We start from the raw sequence: 19,942 nt of genomic DNA, 5'->3' as shown, positions 1-19,942 counted from the left end.
AGTTGATTCCTGTATGAGCTGATGGCAACCTCAGGATACCAGAGTCTTTCGGCAGTGTTGTCATTTTTCACGTGAATTCCCCGCCATTACGTCAGTCTTACGGTAAATTCAAAGAACTGTGAAAAATGGCAACTGCGCGACTGAATACTATAAGTCGGTACTGCGTAGCGATGAATAGTAATCATAGCCACTTTGAGGCGGGAACCTAGAGTTCTAGACCTCAGACTCCGGTCGGAGGAATGCCATAATCGGCAAAAACCTCGCACCTACAATAGAATTCTATTGCATGTTACGCGTCTTTTGACCCCGACGTCGCGGGCCGCTGCTAAGCCTGACGCTCATTCTGTGACTGATGTCTTGTGGCTGCATAAACCTGCGGCTATCTCGGGACTTTCTTCCTCTTCCTCAACCTCGGCCGGCGCATCTTCTCATTTTCTTCTTCTTCTTCTTTTTCATCTTTCATAACGATATCAGGTGCCCCGCACTGACCGGTAGCGCTAGGAATTTCATCAGCCTTGTTGGCTCTAACTATTAACGAAACAGGTTATTTAAAAAGACGGCTGGTCTAAGCGTTTCTAGTGTGATATATACTACTCCGCAATGGTGCTGGATATTTTTCGCCCCCGCAGACTAACTTAAATTAGGATGTCTCTAGGATTTTGAAATAGAGATTATACACTTTTTAAAAACCTTTTACAACCCTTTTACGGACTTTTGAAAAACCTGATTGCGGTCGATAAAGCTCTCAAAAGAGGGCGTGTGCGCGTATCCGCACTGGCTGAAACTTATTTTTTGTCTCATTCGTTGAACTTCTTATCTTAGTTGGCCCAGGTCCCAAGAATTGACGGACTTTGGCTGGACCAACCAGCCATACGATTGGCAGACTTTTAATTGACTTTACTTACCGCAGAAGAAAATTACGGGGATTTTTATTGACTTCAAAAATTTTACTGACCTTGTAGACACCCTGTTAAATGAGCATATTTTCGAGGAATAATCTACGAGTATTGTTTCATTTTTTCAGTAGCGCATGGACAGCTAATGACTATGATAAAAATTTTTGAGAAGCATATCACTGTAAAAAACCTGGGTTTCTTGTGATGTTCGTACGTCTTTTTCTCTTATAACTTACAACTGAGTCAATGTTTTGCATACGCGGGTTTAACTTCAATGCAATGATTTAGGTAATTGTCGAGGAGAGTCAAGCTATATTTTTAAAATTTCTAACAGAACAAGTTTTTTAACTCAACAGTGAGGTATCAGCGTCTCTCTTGATTAGTACATCAAACATTACGCTCGTCAAAAAACCAAAATCTACTGATCTATTCCTTTCGTATCAGGTACCGAGCTAATCGTAGCATGATTCGCGATGATTTTTTTTTCAAACTACGAAATTTTTCCCCGGACATTTTTGAAAGTTACCGTACCGTACGTTAAAAGGAGAATGATATTTTTTTGAGACTAAAATCTAGCAAACCATAACCATTTGTTGAAAGTCTATACATCGAACTTTGTTCTCAATTATCAATTTGACGTGCATTACATTCGATTCTTTTGTGAGCTGCATGTTCGAATTTACCGATTCTAATCTTACTGTAAGTACATAAGATAAAATTAAAAGAGTAATGCATAAAGCCTGAGACACGAAGCGTTTCGGGGGGGGGGGGGTTGGACTGCTTAGCGATCAGAATACGTACCCCCTAATATAGATTATAAATGCTTATTCCTTATCACTTTGAAGGATTTGATGGAATTTCTGAAGAAGATAAACGTGTTTTGCCAAGAAATTAGATGGGAGAACAAATCTTGATGCGATTTAATTGTTTACCCTGTCTAGTGGTTCGAGCTTCTTTTCTTATACATCTGGCACTATCTAGAACGATGCAGGGGCCCGGGGGACGGGGAGAGGGTCAAGTGAATGGAAGTTGTCCCTTCTGAGAATCAGCCCGGCGACGGACGCCAAAGCTGCCGGAGGCAAAAAGTGAGCACGCTCAATCGAGGCTCTTTCGATATTTCTTAATAGAATTTACCGGCAAACCGTGATTACAATCGAAGTTCGATACATCCAACGACTATGACAGTGACTGTTGTATAAAATATCGAAATCGTATCGACCAAAAGTGTTCATCGCGACTCGAGCGTTAGTATATAGCGTTCGGCGTTCGGTGCCGGGCGCTTCTTCTTCTATTTTAATAAGAACACAATCAAAACAAGCCGCACACTGACAATGAACCAACTTTGTACGGTCGTTGATGTTGCCAACCCGTTAGTCGAGGGTCTTCCGGAGAAATAATGTCTATGGATCCATACTTTTGGGCGTTTTTTGTCTCGGAATGTTCGTAGGTCGTTCCTCGATACTCAGATATAAATTACTCAATTTTGAATTTTCAAACGTATGTTTCGTGGAGTATTGGAAGTTTGGAGTATTTGGAGCTTGGGAAATCATTTTTGGTTTGAGCTATTGTGGACCAAGAGCTGCATTCACAGTCATTCCTTAAAAAAGTTATTTTCCTCAGAGAGATCTCACATGCTTTACATTGTGATTAAGGGAGGTGAAAGGAATCCTTTCAAGTAAAAACACGAAAACAAAAATTGTATGCAAACCTCAAGAAAATTTCAGCAGTACAACTTTAGAAATAGTTACTTTCGAGAGATTGCAATCATGCGTCATGGCAAAAAGAACGAAAAACAAGAGACGAAATTTTATACTGCCAAATTGTAAGGTAGGTCTGTGGTTACTTTAAAATTTTCAACGAGTACAATTCACTTTCATATTTTATATTTTTTGTAACGGGAAATCATTGTAACCCTTCGCAAGGATCCATTTCCAAAGTTTGCGACTGGATTTCACTGGAAATTTGCAAAAATCGTCTTTATTATGGTGCTATGCTAAGGAGCTCCTTGAACCTACCTTGAGTACGTTTTAAACCATATCGGACCTCTTGAGGAATGGAGCTGTTTAAGAAACGACTACGTATACGACTAAAAAACATATCCGGGGATTGAACAAGTCAACATTAAAATGAATAACAATTTTTTTCGAACTCACATGCACATAGTTTTTTTTTCTTCTTCTTCTTGTAAAAAACATAGTGCAAGTGACCACGCAAAATTATTTTATTCAATTTAACCCCCTATGGCACGGTTTTACTTTTTCGTAACAACTCATTATTAGGTTTTTAAAAATTCAACTACTTCTCTGCGGGATGATGTTACAGATTTCTATGGATGTTTTCTTTCTTTGAAAAATGCATTACCAAAATTTTAAAATTCTGTGGGAAAAATTAGGGATTCTATGTTTTTACGGAAGCTACAGCATACATTCGTGCCCCCCCCCCCCCCCCAACCCAAGAATCCAACACGGGAAATAATTCATGCCATAGAGGGTTTCATATGGGTACGACCCTCAGAATCCGATGAAACCGGGAAGGCAATGGGGTGCTCGACTGCTCGCATGCTCGGGAGCTAAGGAAACACTTCGTATGAACATCCTATAGTTGCCAAATTTCCTTCACTAAAATGCTTGTTTTTGAGGAAATGTATTAATATTTTTTCCTGAAATTTTCAGGCACTTGAGGCGAAATAGCGAACAAAATTATCTGAAAAATTGACGGAAAAATATTCATAAGTTAACCAGGAAATTCGTGTTTTATCGAAAGAAATCTGGCAACGTCTAAAGGCACATACGGCGTTTCCCCTTAGCACGACGGAGCTGGACGGAGGACCCGAGCTTGGAAGACGGGTCCTAGGAGCCGCGAAGCGCAACAATGACTCAATTCGGATCACTCATTATGCCACAATGGCCCCCCTCCTGCGTCTCCCCCGCCGCAGCGCCGATCCCGGAGTGCTGACCCCGCGTAAATAAAATATCCACATTTTACATCGAGGCACTTAACTATGAAAAGGTAAACGAACCAACAGGTAACATGTTGTTACAACACGGCCGGCGCGCTCTCTGCTCCCAACCGCACCGGTGCCACCGCCACCGCCACCGCCGATGTAACAGTGTAACCGCGCTGAGCGATGATCCTACCCCACCGCAAGGTGGGTATCCTCCGCCCGAAATGAGGGACTTGGACCATCGTGTCCAGAACTCGTACTTGGTGGTGGACCATGAGACAAGCGGGCTGATTGTTGAAATTGATAGACAAAGCGGGCATACTGAGTGTGGAGCGATCCTATTGGTTAATTTGGGTGGTTCTTACAGACCAAGGGGGTAAATGATGGACTGAGTAAAGGGTATCTCGTGAGTTGCTGTTAGTTAGTCTATCACCTACCTCCTTTGTCCATTGCAACCACCCACTTTCACCAATAAGATCCCTCCATATCCTTTATGTATTCTTTGTGTATAGGTTTTTCTATCATTTTCAACATTCAGTCCGCAGAGAATACATGAAATTTAAGACGTAAATTTTCGCGGGTGCATTCTCCATAATCCAGAAAACAGTCACTGACAGTTTCGAGAGGGAATGTTGTTTGGCTATCTGTTAATGGATTAGAACACCGGAAGAAGTTATAGGTATCATGAAGTGCAGTTAGGCTGACTCTGATTAAATCCGTCTAACTGTGTCTAGATACATGAACATTTCAAAATTACTCATCAGTCGCGTCAATTCTGATACTAGCGTATCGAACACGGAAAAAAAAAGCATTATAATCCCAACAATACTCTTGGCTGATTTTGACGCCAGGTTTACGAGTGGTTGCACGAGTGAAAGGTACGGTAAAGTCTGCCGAAAGTGTGGTTAGATGAACCGTACCTCTGGCTAGTGCAAGTACTATTATGTCTGGCGCCATAATCACTCAACCAATCATAGTTGGGGTTGAGATGATTTTGTTTTCAATGCATGTAACGAAAATTCTGGGACAACGAAAACTTCCGTTCTTGCCCACTGTGTATAAATCCTACAATGGGGAGTTGATAGGCCGACGTAGGTTGCGTCCCGGTTCGATCGCGATAAGAAGAACGCCAACTAGCACGCAGCACGCAGCGCGAATTCGTTAACGCAAGATTCAATTTTGTCCTTTCGCGCAAGGGTCCAGTCCCTTATGGACTTAACTCAGATTTGAGGACTTGGCACACAGCTTTGCCGACCGCTCGAGATTAATAACGCTAGGTTCAAAACTTCTTCCGAAAATCATTGAAAACATGAAGCACGTGGAATAAAAAGAATGGGAGGAAGTACTGCATGGACAGGTTTTTTTTTTTTTTTTTTTTTTTTTTTTTTCCATGATGAAAAACACGGTTTGCGTCGGGGACACAAATAGGTAGGTACATACCGATATGTTAACGTTGCGTAGCATGTTTTGTACCCCACATTTGCCGGTATAGGGCCACAAAATGGCCGTTTTGCCTCTCGGTGTGGGACGCAAAATAGTTGGGTAACGCCAATTGGCCTACACCCGATTTGTATCCTCGACGCAAATTCTTTTTCCGTCGTAGAGCAGAAGGGTTGTAACTGATTCCGGAATTTTTGAAGTTTTGCAAATTGCCTCTGGCATTACATATACCTTATACCGAATTTTATCACAAAACAATAGTAAACGCACTTTGCAAGTCCAAATTATTCTAACATGACAAGTGTGAGAGGATGAAGTTTTGTCTTCTTCTTCTTTCTTTTAGTGTATACAATCGTTTTGTAGTTTAATTAAATACAAACTTATACGGACCAAAAATAGTAAAAAGTATATCTCCATAAATCGACGAATTTTGACCGACAATAAGTTCTCGACGGATGAAGTAAATTCAATCCTCACGGAGACTTTAACGCAAGTATAAGAAAATGCACGCAGAGGCTGATCTCTCCTCTAGATCACTTTAAGGTGCTCCACTCGCATTGGGGCAGGTAAGTGCAAATTGCGGACGGGCGCGACCGGTTGCACCATCCGATTGAGCCGGTGCGGGGCCCCGGTGGGAACTGGGGAAGGGGGGGATGCACGCGAGTGACGAACGCGCGTCTGCGTTCGCTCGGCGCATTCTTATGCTAATCCACTCGCGCGTTTCCGCTTCCACGTCCACCCGCGCCGGCGCCGGACAAAACCCGCTCGCGCGTCTCAATGTCACCCTCCGCGTGCCGCCATTCAGATTTCCCGCTCATTTCCATTCCTATTTTCCGCGCCGCACAGTGGACCGAGTCGATAGGAGAGCTCGGACAAACTATGGAAACTTCATAAGCTTGTAACTCCGTTTACAGGGTGTCTAGTTTTTTTTTTCATTTTGGGAAATCCTGATTTTTCCTGATTTTCGATTGCTCAATCTTGATTTCATAATTTTTCCAAATCCTGATTTTTTGCGGAGAAAAATTAGGAGAAAAATTGGCGAATGTAACCTCACAAAAATAGCGCGATAAAAAAATCCGATCGGACGGCCGACTTTTCTCAAATCAAGATTTTATGGACCGATTTTTCCTCAAATCCTGATGAAATCGGGATTAAATCCTGATTGACCTCAAATCCTGATAGAATCGGGAAAATCGGGAAACCCCTGATGCTAGACATCCTGGTTTATACAGAGCTTTGAGGTTCTAAAAGTGGTTCCATTGGTTTCCTCGTAATATTTTCTTCCTGAGACACCTCTCAAAATTTAAAATGTAACGAAATAAACATCAAAATTTGCAGTTGTAGTCAAAAATGTCATGCCCGACTTCTCTGATTGACTCGATCCACTGTGCGCCGTTCCAGTTGACGCGCGTCGCGATGTTTGGGTGCCACCGTTGTTGTTCCCGGCTCGGCACTTTGTTTTCGCTCTCATTTCGTTCGGTATTTTGTTTTCCATACTTTTGACTGACGAAGCGACGGTTTGAAAACTTGCGAGGTCTCTCTAAAGACAAATAAAAAACCCCTAGGGGCCGTACTTCAATTACGTAACACTGGAAAAAAACACATTGGATCTAGAGTCCAGACTCTTAAAAACATCGACAAGAAAAAATACTCTTGATTCAATCAGATTTAAGCTTGAATCAAGAACCAAGCCTCTTAATTTGAGCGGATCTCCTTTTGATTGAAGCTTAAATCTGATTGAATCAAGAGTCCTTTTTCTTGCCAATGTTTTCAAGAGTCTGGACTCTAGACCCAACGTGTGTGTTTTTTTTTCCAGTGAACGCTCTAGGGGAGGCCAAGGAGACAGTTACGTCATTTTGTTTTTAAGTGTTGAAGGTTAGGGCTCTACGTCACAAAAGCGTTACAGGGGGGGGGTGGGGTGTCCAAAAATGCCGAAAATTACGCAATTTACGGACGGCCACCTACCAGTCTCTCGCCAACGAGCGTGAATTGCACGCACTGCACTACTGCGTGACTGGAAGTGAACGAAGCGCCTTCAATTTTTTACATGCAGCACGCGTATCCATTGAGTGCGAATAGTTGTATCAAGCGGCTATTATCAAAATCATTATGTGCGTAGCTTATCTTGACTACTGAGATATTACCATAAGAGTTATTCTGTGTGGTTTAAAAATTAAAGTGAATATTTTGTACCATTACGAAACATGTGCGCATTTTCAAAATCTCGTAATTAGTTACGTCACATGTCCGCGTTTTGGTTTGGAGAACACAAAACACTTGATACACTAGCTACACAAGACGAAAATAGGAGCTGAAGGATACTTACAAGTTCGGTGTTTAGATTTGTGGGTGCAGGCGCCTCGTAATGTCTTGTTGATACAACTTGCAACCCTTTCTTGTCCGACTCCTTAGGGAGTTCCGCGCTGGTCTTCGCCATTGTTTATCCTGGCAACAGAAAATCATTTTTACGATTAGAAACTCTTGAAACTCAATTTTTGTTTTTTTTGGAGGAGGGAAGGGCATCTTTATTTGTTACATACAACTTGGGACTTTCCAAGACAGAGGGCAGGCCCGTAGGACTATTTTTTACATTCTAGCGGAAAGACTTGTATTGTATTCTTCCTGTTAATAAATGGAACGGACTTCTGAGCTTGACGTGGTTGAACTTATGAAACTCTGATTGAGCTTTACCTATTTTCCCTCTTTTTTTCTTGGCTCCGCAATTGATGGGTTTTCAAATTGAAATAAAAAATCAAATGTAATCATCAAAAGTAATAAAAATGAAGTTATAGGCGATCGGGATTTGTTGTGGAGTCATGAGTAACGACACAAAGTCAAGAGAGGTCTCGAAAAAGTAAACGGTCTTGATACAAAAATATAAGATTAGAGATTTAAAGAGTTCATATTTAGAGTTTCATCATTTAGTTTATCAATTTATTAATTTTATTTTTACAATTGTTTTTATTACTTATTTATTTATTTATTATTTCTGTACACGTCGTTTTGATATTAAAATTGGATCTATTCAGATGAAGACTTTCTTGGAAATCATTCTATATCATTGTTATTTATTTACATTAATTTATTTATCTATAAACACTTTTTTAATTGACTTGCTCCTCTGATATAATTGGTGCTCCTGATATGATTTATTTTCCTGTTGTAAATATTAAAATATTTGACTTCTGTTCTCATTACTGTGAATGTTTCTTCGAATACTAGTTGAGAGTGGAGCTGAAACAAAATAAACTTTACACTCATCTTCCTACGGGCTTGACAAAAACCCAGGTCATTATTGGTTAAAATGTGTTATCATTTTCTTTTCATTTTACTGATGTATCATTACTTTTGGGTTTTGTAAATTTTACTGAGTCTATTTTGAATTTACACCTCTCAGGTATTTTTTAGTATGTGAACATATTATGGAATATGGACTAAAATATGCGCGGCAATCATTGCGGACGGCAACAATGAGTTTAGGGTGTGAGAGACTTGAAAGGACTATCTCTTGAATAAATCGTATTGCAAGTTATTAATATGACTTGCAAAAGAAATTTGTCTGGCGGTGGACGTCGTGCATAAATTTCGTATGCAAGAGAGGAAAGTGCTATTTATGACGAGGCAAATTCAGACCAGCTGATGAATGCGGCTTAGGACATGTATGCAAACGCGATTCTGAAGTTGCGGTAAAATATGCGATGACGTAACGAAAATATGCTGAGGATCAAACGGAACTGTGCAAGAGAAAAGTCCCGCACTGTCATGTAAATGAGAGGGACTTTTTTATGTAAATCATCATAAACGTAATTACAATTTTGACGTTTCAATCATATTGATATTTTGCTCTGAAATAACAATTTATCACACATCACTCATCACTCACTTTATCTTTCACTCATTTTTTTTTTTACTGACATCTAAAAATTGGCAGAGCTAAACAATTTTATATTTCATTCAAATTTTCTAAGATAAATTATAATATGTATAACGCAAAAGAGAATATGATTTGTTTTGATGCCTGTATGTTCAATCATATGTCTAGTTTAGCACTACAGGAGCCAGCGATTCTAGAATCTCTTCTAGATTTTATATAGCTCTCACTTACTGCTTACTCTGGTTTCACTTTATCGTGCACTGAAAATAAAACTCCGGCTGCAGAAGCCGTACTTGCGGGCTATATAGCCATATCGTCCACGTTTCGGGCTCACATACCGAAAGTTCCGGGTCTAGCACCCGGAGCAGTCGAAGCTACGGCTCCAGCACCCGGAACTCTCAGCCTTTGATCCCGGAACGGACGGTACGACGGTATGACTGGTATTCTACAGCATCGCAAACGGAGGTACGTATAGTCTCGCACTTTAGCTATCGATATATTTTCCCAAAGAAAGCTTATTTTTCAAAAAAAAAAAAAAAAAAAAAAAAAAAAAAAAAAACTGAACGCACCGAGTCAAAGTGAAAGACACAAATTCACAATTCAAAAATTTTAACCTATGCATCCGTGCGATAATGAGACACGTTCCATAAAGAGTCTGTGTCAGTTTGGAAAATTAGTATTTGCAAGTTTCATTTAATTCAGTTCATATCTGCTTAAGCAAGTCACTTTTTTCCTCCGGTAATGGTTGTTCATTGGAACTCACTCAGGTCTAGACCTCCTCTGAATGAACTTTTCTTAAAAAAAAGAAGAAGAAAAAAATAGGAGAAGGTGGGGGTGGAGGGCCCAAATTGGCAACGCGGAGTGACCAGAAGACGGCGCTATGCTGCTAATGAGCAGAATGCGCTTACTGCTGCCGGGACCCCCAATTAGCACGCATCGCGGACGTCGGAATTACAATCGCGCGATTTTTCTCGCGTCCCGCGACGCGACGCCCGCGTGGCGCGCGCCTTGAATTATGAGCTCCTGATACCATCGCGGAATTTTGACACTTGCTCAGTCCGGTGGCGTTTTTAATTGGGCGCCGCCGCGGGAATTTGCGACACTCCCTCCGCTTCCCCTCCCTAAAAGTCCCTGGTCACTCGCCAGGGTACCACGCAGTTAAAGATTTCCATGTTTTTTCCAAGTTCCTTGTAATTATTTACAGTTCCTTTTTCGGTCAGATCAACCACAAAAACTTGGTTGATCGACCAAAAATTTGGTTAAATTTACTGAAAACGTTGGTTACCATGAGACATCTGCTAGTGATAAAGAAAGTGTCCTGCTGAACTGATGTAGGTACTCTTGTTTCTCTCGAGGTCATGCAGAGATATCGACTTGCATGTGGCTAGCGCATTGAACTAATGAACTATCACCTGTGGATTCCAGGTTCGGTGTGGCGGCTCGCGTTTGATCTATAATGAATTACACATTTTCGACTCGAACAATCCGTCGATGTAATCGAAAGGTTTGGACAATGTAGCCCGAAGAAAAACTACCAAACGAGTATTAATCGCACGTTGAGGTTACTTGAACCGCGTTTAGCAGAAAAGAACCAAGCCACACAGCTATTTGCAAAATTTAAGCGGTCAATGCAATTTTTTTACAAGAGAACGTTTAAGCGAATTTATATGAAAATTTTAAGGAATTCGCTTCGTACTATGCAGAAAATTCACTGAAATTTGCACAAAAATCCGCGCAACCGTTGTCATGTGCAGGGCCGGATTAAGGGGGTGGCCATATGGGCCGCGGCCCATGGCGGCAAATTTAGGGGGCGGCAAATTTTGCAATTTTTTTTCAACATATAGGTATAAAAGAATCGGATTCAGAAAAAAAAATTATCAATGAGAAAAGGGGGACAAAATCTCTCTTTCCTGAGAGTATAGTAATTTCTAATTTTATCGTTTTTCGGTGATAAAAGAGACAGCATCTTTAATTAGTCAAGTTAAGAGAGGAACTAAACACGCAATTTTGCCTGGAGCTCCGCGCAGAGAGGAATGATGACGAGGACTTGGGATGAAAAGGAGAAGTTCTTGGCGCGGCGGTCGGCATGTAACAGATATTAGCGCCTACAAGACTGCACGAATACTTCACGCATTGCATCAAACACAGAGCGATCAGCAGCGGTCGGCGTGAAATGCATAGCGCCTACAAGACTGCGTGAATACTTCACGCATTGCGCCAAACAATGCGGTCAGCGCGGCTCGGCGCCGCCGACTCGGTCAGCGCGGTGGCGGAAGTTAAAAGTATTAAACCGCATTTATGTTTGTTCTTTCAATTTTTTGGTTCATTTCTTATGAATGGAGGACCTTGTCCACACAGAGATAATATGTTTACGGAACTTAACTTTCGCGCAAAGCTCCGTGAAATTTTGCTAGTAGTGTTGACAGGGCTTCCGTAAAAAATGTATCCAATACGAGTAGGTAAACGCGTCTTATGCACCCCTCCCCCTCCGGCACGTTCACTTAATGGTTTTTATTGATTTTTCAAAATGAATGAGAAAGGGGCGGCAAAATACAAGCGGCCCATGGGCGGCAAGTAGGTGAATCCGCCCCTGGTCTTGTGAAAAATTAAATTGCCTATTTAAATTTGGCAATAGCTGATGTGGCTTGGCGCCCTTCTGCTTAAAGTGGTCCACTTTGAGTTTCACTTTCCAACATAGAATATCGGTTACTTTTTTTTATCGAGCAGTTCCTTACTTGAAGTGAAGTTAAGATAATAAACCCTGGAAAAATGGAGAAAAGTTTAGCGTTTTAGGACAGTTAACCTGGATCAGTCAGGAAATCGCGTTTTTCACTGCGACATTCGGTGTCTTCCCTCCAGATGATTCACGAGCAACTTTTTAAGTATGAAATCAAATAAAATTCGCCTTATGATGACTGATGAATGTCGCAATGAGCACTGTGTAATGCGAGTTGTTGTTTTTTTTTTTGGTTGTTTTTGCGAATTAGGTTGGATTTGCAAAGCCATTGCTCAACTTTTCAACCAGCAGTCATCAATCTGAGCGTTGACTTTCGAAAGTAATTTGTACACCATAGAGAAGACTTAAGAAGATACAAATTTTATAGAGCAGCCCGAGACAAGGGTAACAGCAGAAAAACAAAGGGGGGGGGGGAACGGGAAACAAGGCTAAAATACACAATTCAATTAAAAACCGAGACGTTTCTATTCAGATTTCGGCCACCACCATGTAGCGCTCAGGTTTTCATCGTTTTTTTTTTTAAATTTTACTGTACTTCCGACTGAAAATGACTCAGTTTTGAGTCGAAACGTCTCGGTGTTTTGTATTAATTGTGTAATCTAGCCTTTCTTCCCCTCCTTGTTTTTCTACTGAAGACTGGAGTGCGAGGTCTCTGGAAAATATTGTCTCTGGTCTCGGACAGGTATAATTTTCCCGACGATGACGCTATGGCAACCCTTCAGCGGAGCGTCTTCAATCAAGATGACTGATGTCTCAGGACGCCTCGAACTGGACCCCGCCGCGCCGCGCGCCGCGACACGACCGCCGAAACCTGTCGCATGACAAATCCGACCGCTTTTTCTGCAATTGTTGTGTGGAGAAAAAAATAATGCGCTTGCATTAATATTCCCTGCATTTCTCCATTGGCGGGTGAATAATCTCAACAGGATGGAAGGGGCGCCTTGCGCCTCTTCCCGCTATGCCTGTCCTTGAACGTTCCTTATTTATCTTCAATTCTGAACTTCACCTTCTTGTCAAGTGCACCGTTCGGAGACACAATTTTTCTCGTCAAGTCACACTGCAAGACCTCTTAGGATCGTATTCATTGTCGTTCCCTAACATTAAGGCCTTCTAAAGCCATAAGAATGTCGTTGGTCAGTACGTCCCTCAGCCTCAACGTACTGCACTTGATGCATTCTTACGTTTTCGTTCAACCAAGCGTCGAACAACACTGTAGAAATCTGTACCACAATACCGCTACGTGGTAAATTGCTCATAATCTGACTCTGAAGAAAATGTAAGGTTGGATCCTTTTTGAGATCATTCTGAAGTACCGACGCAGTGAGAATATTGGCATGTCAACGTATGAGCCGCTCTTTGACTGGTTCACTGGATGTAGACTTATTGTGGGGATTCAAGGGCCAATGTAAACAAACCCAAAGTAGAGAGCTTTGTACTTTCGAAAAAGGAATGAAACCAGGGGAAAGTGTAATTATCAGTAAAAATGGTCATCAAAGTTTGTTTGGGGTACTTTTCAGAAGCTGAAAACCGAAAATTTTTGTCACGTTTGGTGGTTTGTTACCGCATTGTTTTCCAATAATCCTAAAAGCTCCATGTGAGCCTGAGGCTACGGAAAAATCAGGAAACGGCACAGTTTCTCAGCAATATTGAGATGGCAATACTATCCTTGTAGATGCTCTAGATCACTCCGCCTATCTGGGAGCAATCCACGGGCGTGAAATCCACATATTTCCATAGAGCCGGCACCACACCCAACGCAAGCTCCAGTCGTGACAGCCAGCGTCACAGCGTTGCACAATCGATCGAAACTAGATCGATTTTTTGGAGGCCTCTTACGGAAAATCGTTGTATCCATCGGAAATTCAACTCGCAACACGGTTTTCCGCTAGAAACTGTGGAAAAGTATCGACTCGGCTGCAACCGAGAGCGCAACACTGCAGAGATGCTGCGAGCCGGGGGCTACGGACCCGGCCCCGACGCGGGGGGTCTGCGGGAGGGATGTCGCGGAAAAAGGGGGGTAGGGGACCAGCCGTGAGAACTCCATTGAGGAAAAATGACTTGACTGTGCATCGCATGGCGTCGCCACTGCCGTCTTGTCTTCGCCTGTCGTCTCTTTAATGGAAAAATAAAGCTGCGAATTGTGTATTGTGCACTGACGCTGTGTTGCCGGGTAGCTTCGGTATTGTATGATTAGTATTCATGTGAGTGGATTTATTTGAAATATTTCGGGAGATTTTGTCGGACTGAGTGAGTTTATTGACCAGGTGCCGAGCTCTCTGCGTAAAATCGTTGCAGTGTGTTTAACAGGTCTTCATCGCTTTAAAAGTTCGTGACTTTTGAAGGTTTTCGATCCATATATTTTCCATATTTTCTTATCTCCCCCCCCCCTCCCCCCAAAAGGGACATTGAAAAGTCGCACGAGACATTTAGTGCAAAATTCAAGCATCCTCGATGAAAGAAAAAGGTGTAATGCTTGGACTTTTGAAAAGTTTCTCCAAAACCAGGAAATTCAAAGGTAGATATAGCGAGATTTCCTTCGCTCATCCGGGTCTTTAACGCTTGAGTAAAATTAAGTGTCGTTTTCGTGTCATTCCTTGTTTTTTACGGACTTTACGACCAAGTTCTTCCAATATGACTTGCAAAAACATGTTCTCGTAGTTTCTCGAAAAAATTCCAAAACTTTAACGAGCATCTCGACCTTTGATGTTTCCGGAATAAAAATGCAACGCACTCTCAATAATGAAACACACAGAAAAAATCTCAGTTCATTTAGAACGCCGAAGTTTCTGGTCATGGGAACCAAAGTTTTACTTAGGCTATCAGAAGTTTGGTTAGCCGTGCCAGAGCTTGTAGTCGTGCTCACTTGGATGAAAGTTCTATTTCCATGGCCGCAAGCTTTGCTATCCATGTTAACTAAAGTTCGGTCCTTGAAACCGAGGTTTCTCTCCTCGTGCAGTGGCACTATCCGTAGGCGAAAGTCGCAACCTCACCGCGAATGAGGTGCAATTGAAATATTTCAGCAACATAGTAAATGCATTTACAGTTTATAGCATTTTTATTGCATCCCGGGCTACTCAAGCCTCAGTAAATGTCTGTAGTCCGCAGAAGACACAGGACGGCGGTGCGGATTTCAATAAAAACGTAGCCACCTTTAGCGGCGCGCGGCGATGAGATCCCTTCTCATCAGGGGTCTGTTTAGGCGAATGAGTGGACGCGTTATTCGCCACCGGCAAAGAACATCGCGACCCAAAATTCACGTGATTCCTGACGAGGAACGAGTTATGTGAAGAACAGGGCTCATCCCCAAAAGTCGTTGCGCCCTTTTGTGAAAGAAGCGAGGAAAAGTGAAGGAAAATGGGAATGGCGATACAGTAACCATAAAACAATGCTCCTGCCCGCCCTCCTGCTGGAAGTCCGGGGCAGTGATGTCAACTTGACGGGATTGCGCGGCTCTTGCGAAAGGGGAAACGGGGCTGGTGCACTGCCGTGCTAAGGAAAAACGCCGTATGAACCTTCAGGCGCTGCCAAATTTCCTTTCATAGAACGCGAATTTTCTGGTAAACTTGAGAATATTTTCCTCCCAATTTTTCAGATCATTCTGTTCACAATTTCACCTAAAGTTCCTGCAAACTTCAAGGAAAAATATTCGTAAGTTTCTTCAAAAATGAACATTTTATTGAGGGAAATTTGGCAACTCTCGAATGTTCATACGGCGTTCTTCCTTAGCACGGCAGTACAGGTACACGTTCACCAGCGCGTCCCCTTCGGGTAGGCGATCATGAGCAACGCGAGTGGAACAGAGCATTATGGTGAGAATGATGAAAGTGGAACTTGGTTTCCAGAAGAATTCGCTCGCCGACCCATTTCGCATTGCCAAACCTGTTGTGAATGTGATAGTCTACGGGCGAAAGGACCTCAGACCACGAACTCTCAACGTGAATTCTTGATATCGGAGCAATGTTTGTTCCGTACATTTCAAAATGATTGATATTCCGAATTTGTGTGTTGTTCCCGGGTTTTGGTCCTTTTTTATTATTGGACAATGACCATTTCGGGAATTTTTTTCCCCATCTCCACAGGTCCTCTGTTTCTTTTTGATCACTCCTTGAAACAGAGGATCTGAAGATGGGAAAAACAATTCCGGAAATGGCCATCGTCTAAGAATAAATTTGTGTGATAAGTCACACAAATTCATTCGTTCATTCATTCATTCATTCATTCATCATTCGTACTTAAGAGTACGAATTTTGAGAGTTTGAGTCGGTAGTTACTTTTCATTTTATATTTGGTTTACTTTCGTAAGACTTTTTAGTGAATTTTCTGATTATTATCGATAGAAATTTGACAACCATCATACACGCAAAAACTATTACGCTCAGTGCATAATGTGTTCGCTCTACACTACACTCACGACTGCGAAAGTGAATCTATCCGCGAGAAAAGGGGGAGGAGCTATACCAAAACGGTCCCGAAATATAATGCGTGAGTCGTAAAGTGCGCGCAGAAATAGAGAGAAGATTCCATAAGGTATGTGGGAACTCAACATTTTTCTGCGGTGTCAGTGCTGTGAAATGGATAGACAGAGCTCCGCCTGATTACACGGTACCTTTATTTCGATCGTACTATCGAGGGACCAAGAGAAAAATTGTTTCTGCTCTTTCCACAAGGGTTAACATTGTAACTAGTAAAAAAACGAGCTTCTGTTCCGTGTGGATATTTTTTTTAACTGACGTTAGCTTGTGTGATATTTTTTTTAACTGACTGTTTAGCTTTCTTTACAATGGTCTACCGTTTAATGTATTGTATTATGCATCATTCATTTTGATTGTTATATTTGTTTCGTTGCAGTCGAAATTGATGAGAACGGAGAATATAAAACGAAAAATGATATTCGAAGTTTTTATTCTTCTTTTTTTGTCGGAGATACCTTTTATGCAGGTCCACAGTGACGACGAACCACACGGTTAAATATTTCCATGTTAATGGTTACTTTGGGTCACTTTGAGTTACTTTGAGTTGTAGCTGTTTTTCGGTCGGATGAACCAAAAGAACTTGGTTGATCGACCAAATTTTGGGTCAAATGGACCGAGATCGTAGGTACTTTGAGGCATCTAGGGATAAAAAAAGGTCCTGCTGAACTAATGCACCCATGTTTCCCTCTAGTCACTCAGAGATTGCGACTAGCGCTTTGTACTAATCACCAATATGGCCTATAGATCGACCCTGGCAGCTTTTGCTTGACCTTTAACGAAGTTGCAAATGTTCAACCCAAAAAATTTGGTCAATGTAAGAGAAGGAAAACTAACCAAAAATTTAACCACGCGATCAGGTTATTTTGTGCTCGACTTTTTATGGTAACACAAAAAGTCGGATACTTTTTCTTACTGTGCAGTGATTTATTACACTAGTGGCCGAAAGTTTTTTTGAACTTTTGCGTTTTAACTACATTTGCGCATCAACACCATCATCGATGAATCCAGCAAAAGCCGGACTGGCAGCGAGCAAAAGAAAAAATAAATAAGTAAAATAAAACATTGGACGGAACCCCGCGGTGATTCCCAAGTTCACGTCCGTGTCGGCACAACCGGGACTAGGAGTAGTAGCCAGGGGACGGCCTCCACCCCAGGAGTCCGGTGGGACCCCACGATCGGCGAAAAATGTTTACCGATGCACCGATCGCAATCTGTTACCGGCTGCTGATGTACCGATGATTTATCTCCCTAGCGCCTCCACCGGGCCATCCATCATCGCACAAGTCCACTAACCCCCCCCCCCCCCCAGCCCGAATTCTTTATTTTACACCCTCGTCCCAGCTTAGCCGTAGTTCACAACTCGCAACTTAACTGCATGGATTGCGGGTTGGACGTATTCAGATTAGCAAGGTCAAGGGCCGCGAGGTTTCTCTGTTTCCACCCTATGATCCCTGTTTTTGTTCTTCCGCGAAAAAAAGTGCATTAGCTTCAAAGAGTCTAACTTTTCATATATTTTTATCGCTAGAAACATAGCTCTATATACCGTAGTACTAAGAAGAAGATCTGCTCATGTGAAATATGATTGAATATCGTACAAGATACTAATTATTACTATAGAAGTGTAAAAGAGCAAGATATACGTGCAATAAAAATTAGAAAAATTTCAAATTTCTGCTCCGTGCATTCTTTCAGGAGAATACTGCCCGACATATTTGTATAGAACTCCAATCGGACAATTCTGAAACAGCAAAATTAACTCATACGCAATGAAAAAATTCACAGTGCGTAATCTCCATCCACTGCTGAAAGATGCGATGGTAAGCGTGAATTCATAGAAAATCGGAGAGACTTTAACGCCAGGCTAGAAAAAAGAATAGTCGCAGAAGGCGTTTGTCTCGGAGACGGAGTATAACAAAATAAAATAAAAAAAGAAGAAGAGAAAAAATGCAGTCATAGGAAGAAAGGAGAGTGAATACATTTTGATACAAATCTTAATGAGTCATTTGCAGGTAGTATAGAACGCGAAATTCACGCTCAGCGCACGCACCTCCGATCTTGTTAAAATTCAACCGACAGATGAAACACAACTAAAATTCGCCTACAAAACACTCGAACGCAACAAGCAGTAAGTAGCCGGTCTCTACGTTCAAGATTGTCCGTCGCGTTGTTCCTCGAGCTTAATCGACAGATACGTAAGAAAGAGGATTAGGTGATTTATGTATTCCCGGGTTTGATCTTCTAATTTGTACAAAAATAAGTAAAATATGGTGAAACTTTTCAGTGAATCCTCCAGAAAAGAACCGTTCGACGTTTTTGAAACATTGAGTTTTAACAGTTGTTTGAACTAGTTTTGGCTCTCAAGTTTAAAGAATAAAAATTGGCATTAGACAATAGTTTACAACAGCAAAAAATAATCGCTTTTGAAATACCAGTAAAAGTAATCACCTCAAAAGAATTTTATAGGATTATACACTATAATTAGTGACTATGATTAGTACTCAGAGACTTAGCAACGGAAAAATAATCGGTCCTGGAACTAGAAATATATTTTCCTATGATTTCTGTGCTTATTCTATAGTTTTTCCTTTTGCTAACTATTACAAAATCTTCCTGTTGTTGAAAATTCGGTCGTGAGCATACATACAGTGCCAGCGTCTCACCAAAAATACATTTTTCTTGACCCAAGGTAGAAACATATCTGAGGCTCAAATGGAGTGTTCCACAACCAGTTGCAAACATTTTTTCCTTGACAAAAAATAAGCCCAGATCAATTAAGAGACACTTTTAACCATCAATTTCGTGACGCACCGGTAAGAAAATGCATGTATAATTGCATATCCTTCAGGGTTCCACAAGCCACGATACCAATGCCCCTTACTTACACTGTCGGATAAGGAAGAATGCCGTATGAGCCTTCATACGTTGCCAAATTTCCTTCGATAAAACCGAATTTACTGGAAAAATTATGAATATTTTTTTTCAAGATTTTCACATACTTTTTTACACAATTTAATCTAAAGATATCTGAAAATTTCAAGAAAAAATATGCATAAATTTCGTCAAAAATACGCGTTATATCAAGGAAAATTTGGCAACCCTCGAATGTTCATACGGCGTTCTTCTTTAGTACGACAGCATACTAAACTTAGGTCCGTCGCGACCACTTAACGTCAATCCGGACCAAATATTTATTCCGTCCATACCGCATGACATGGATCAGCATAGCTTTCGGATCTCAGGCTGACGACTGCCAGAGGGAGAGATGAATGGAGAGAGCTCTGGATTAGCGTGACGTCTCAATCTCCGTCCGCGAGAATGGTCCCTCGCGATTGGCTAGGCGTGGGCGGTCGCAAAGTAAAGCTCACTTGGTAACAACACGTGGTTTCAACGTTGCCAATTTTTCTAGCGGTACATTGCCCACGCACTTCAAAGGAGGCACAAATGGGTAGGACGGATCATTAGAATTTCTGCATACAAAGGGTTGTTTCGATTTATAAATAAAGATTATTTCAAAGGAAAATTTCGCGGAGGATACGATGGTGCTAATAGTTTTATCTTTTAGTGACTGTTAAGCTCAAA

The 19,942-nt window shown here is 41.5% G+C and overlaps 1 protein-coding gene across 1 annotated transcript in view; it reads right to left on the bottom strand.

Annotated features, from left to right (window-relative positions):
* Positions 1-19,942, bottom strand: part of chas (chascon) — a 188,704-nt gene that overhangs the window by 147,823 nt on the left and 20,939 nt on the right. Inside the window, exon 2 of the mRNA XM_019057278.2 lies at positions 7,607-7,725. Within this exon, the coding sequence (XP_018912823.2) occupies positions 7,607-7,717 (111 nt within the window). The 5' untranslated portion in view covers positions 7,718-7,725. The remainder of the gene's footprint in view (positions 1-7,606; positions 7,726-19,942) is intronic.

The sequence above is a fragment of the Bemisia tabaci genome, chromosome 1, assembly GCF_918797505.1.
Source record: "Bemisia tabaci chromosome 1, PGI_BMITA_v3".
Lineage (NCBI taxonomy): Eukaryota > Metazoa > Arthropoda > Insecta > Hemiptera > Aleyrodidae > Bemisia > Bemisia tabaci.
This window is presented reverse-complemented; position numbering and strand designations above follow the sequence as displayed.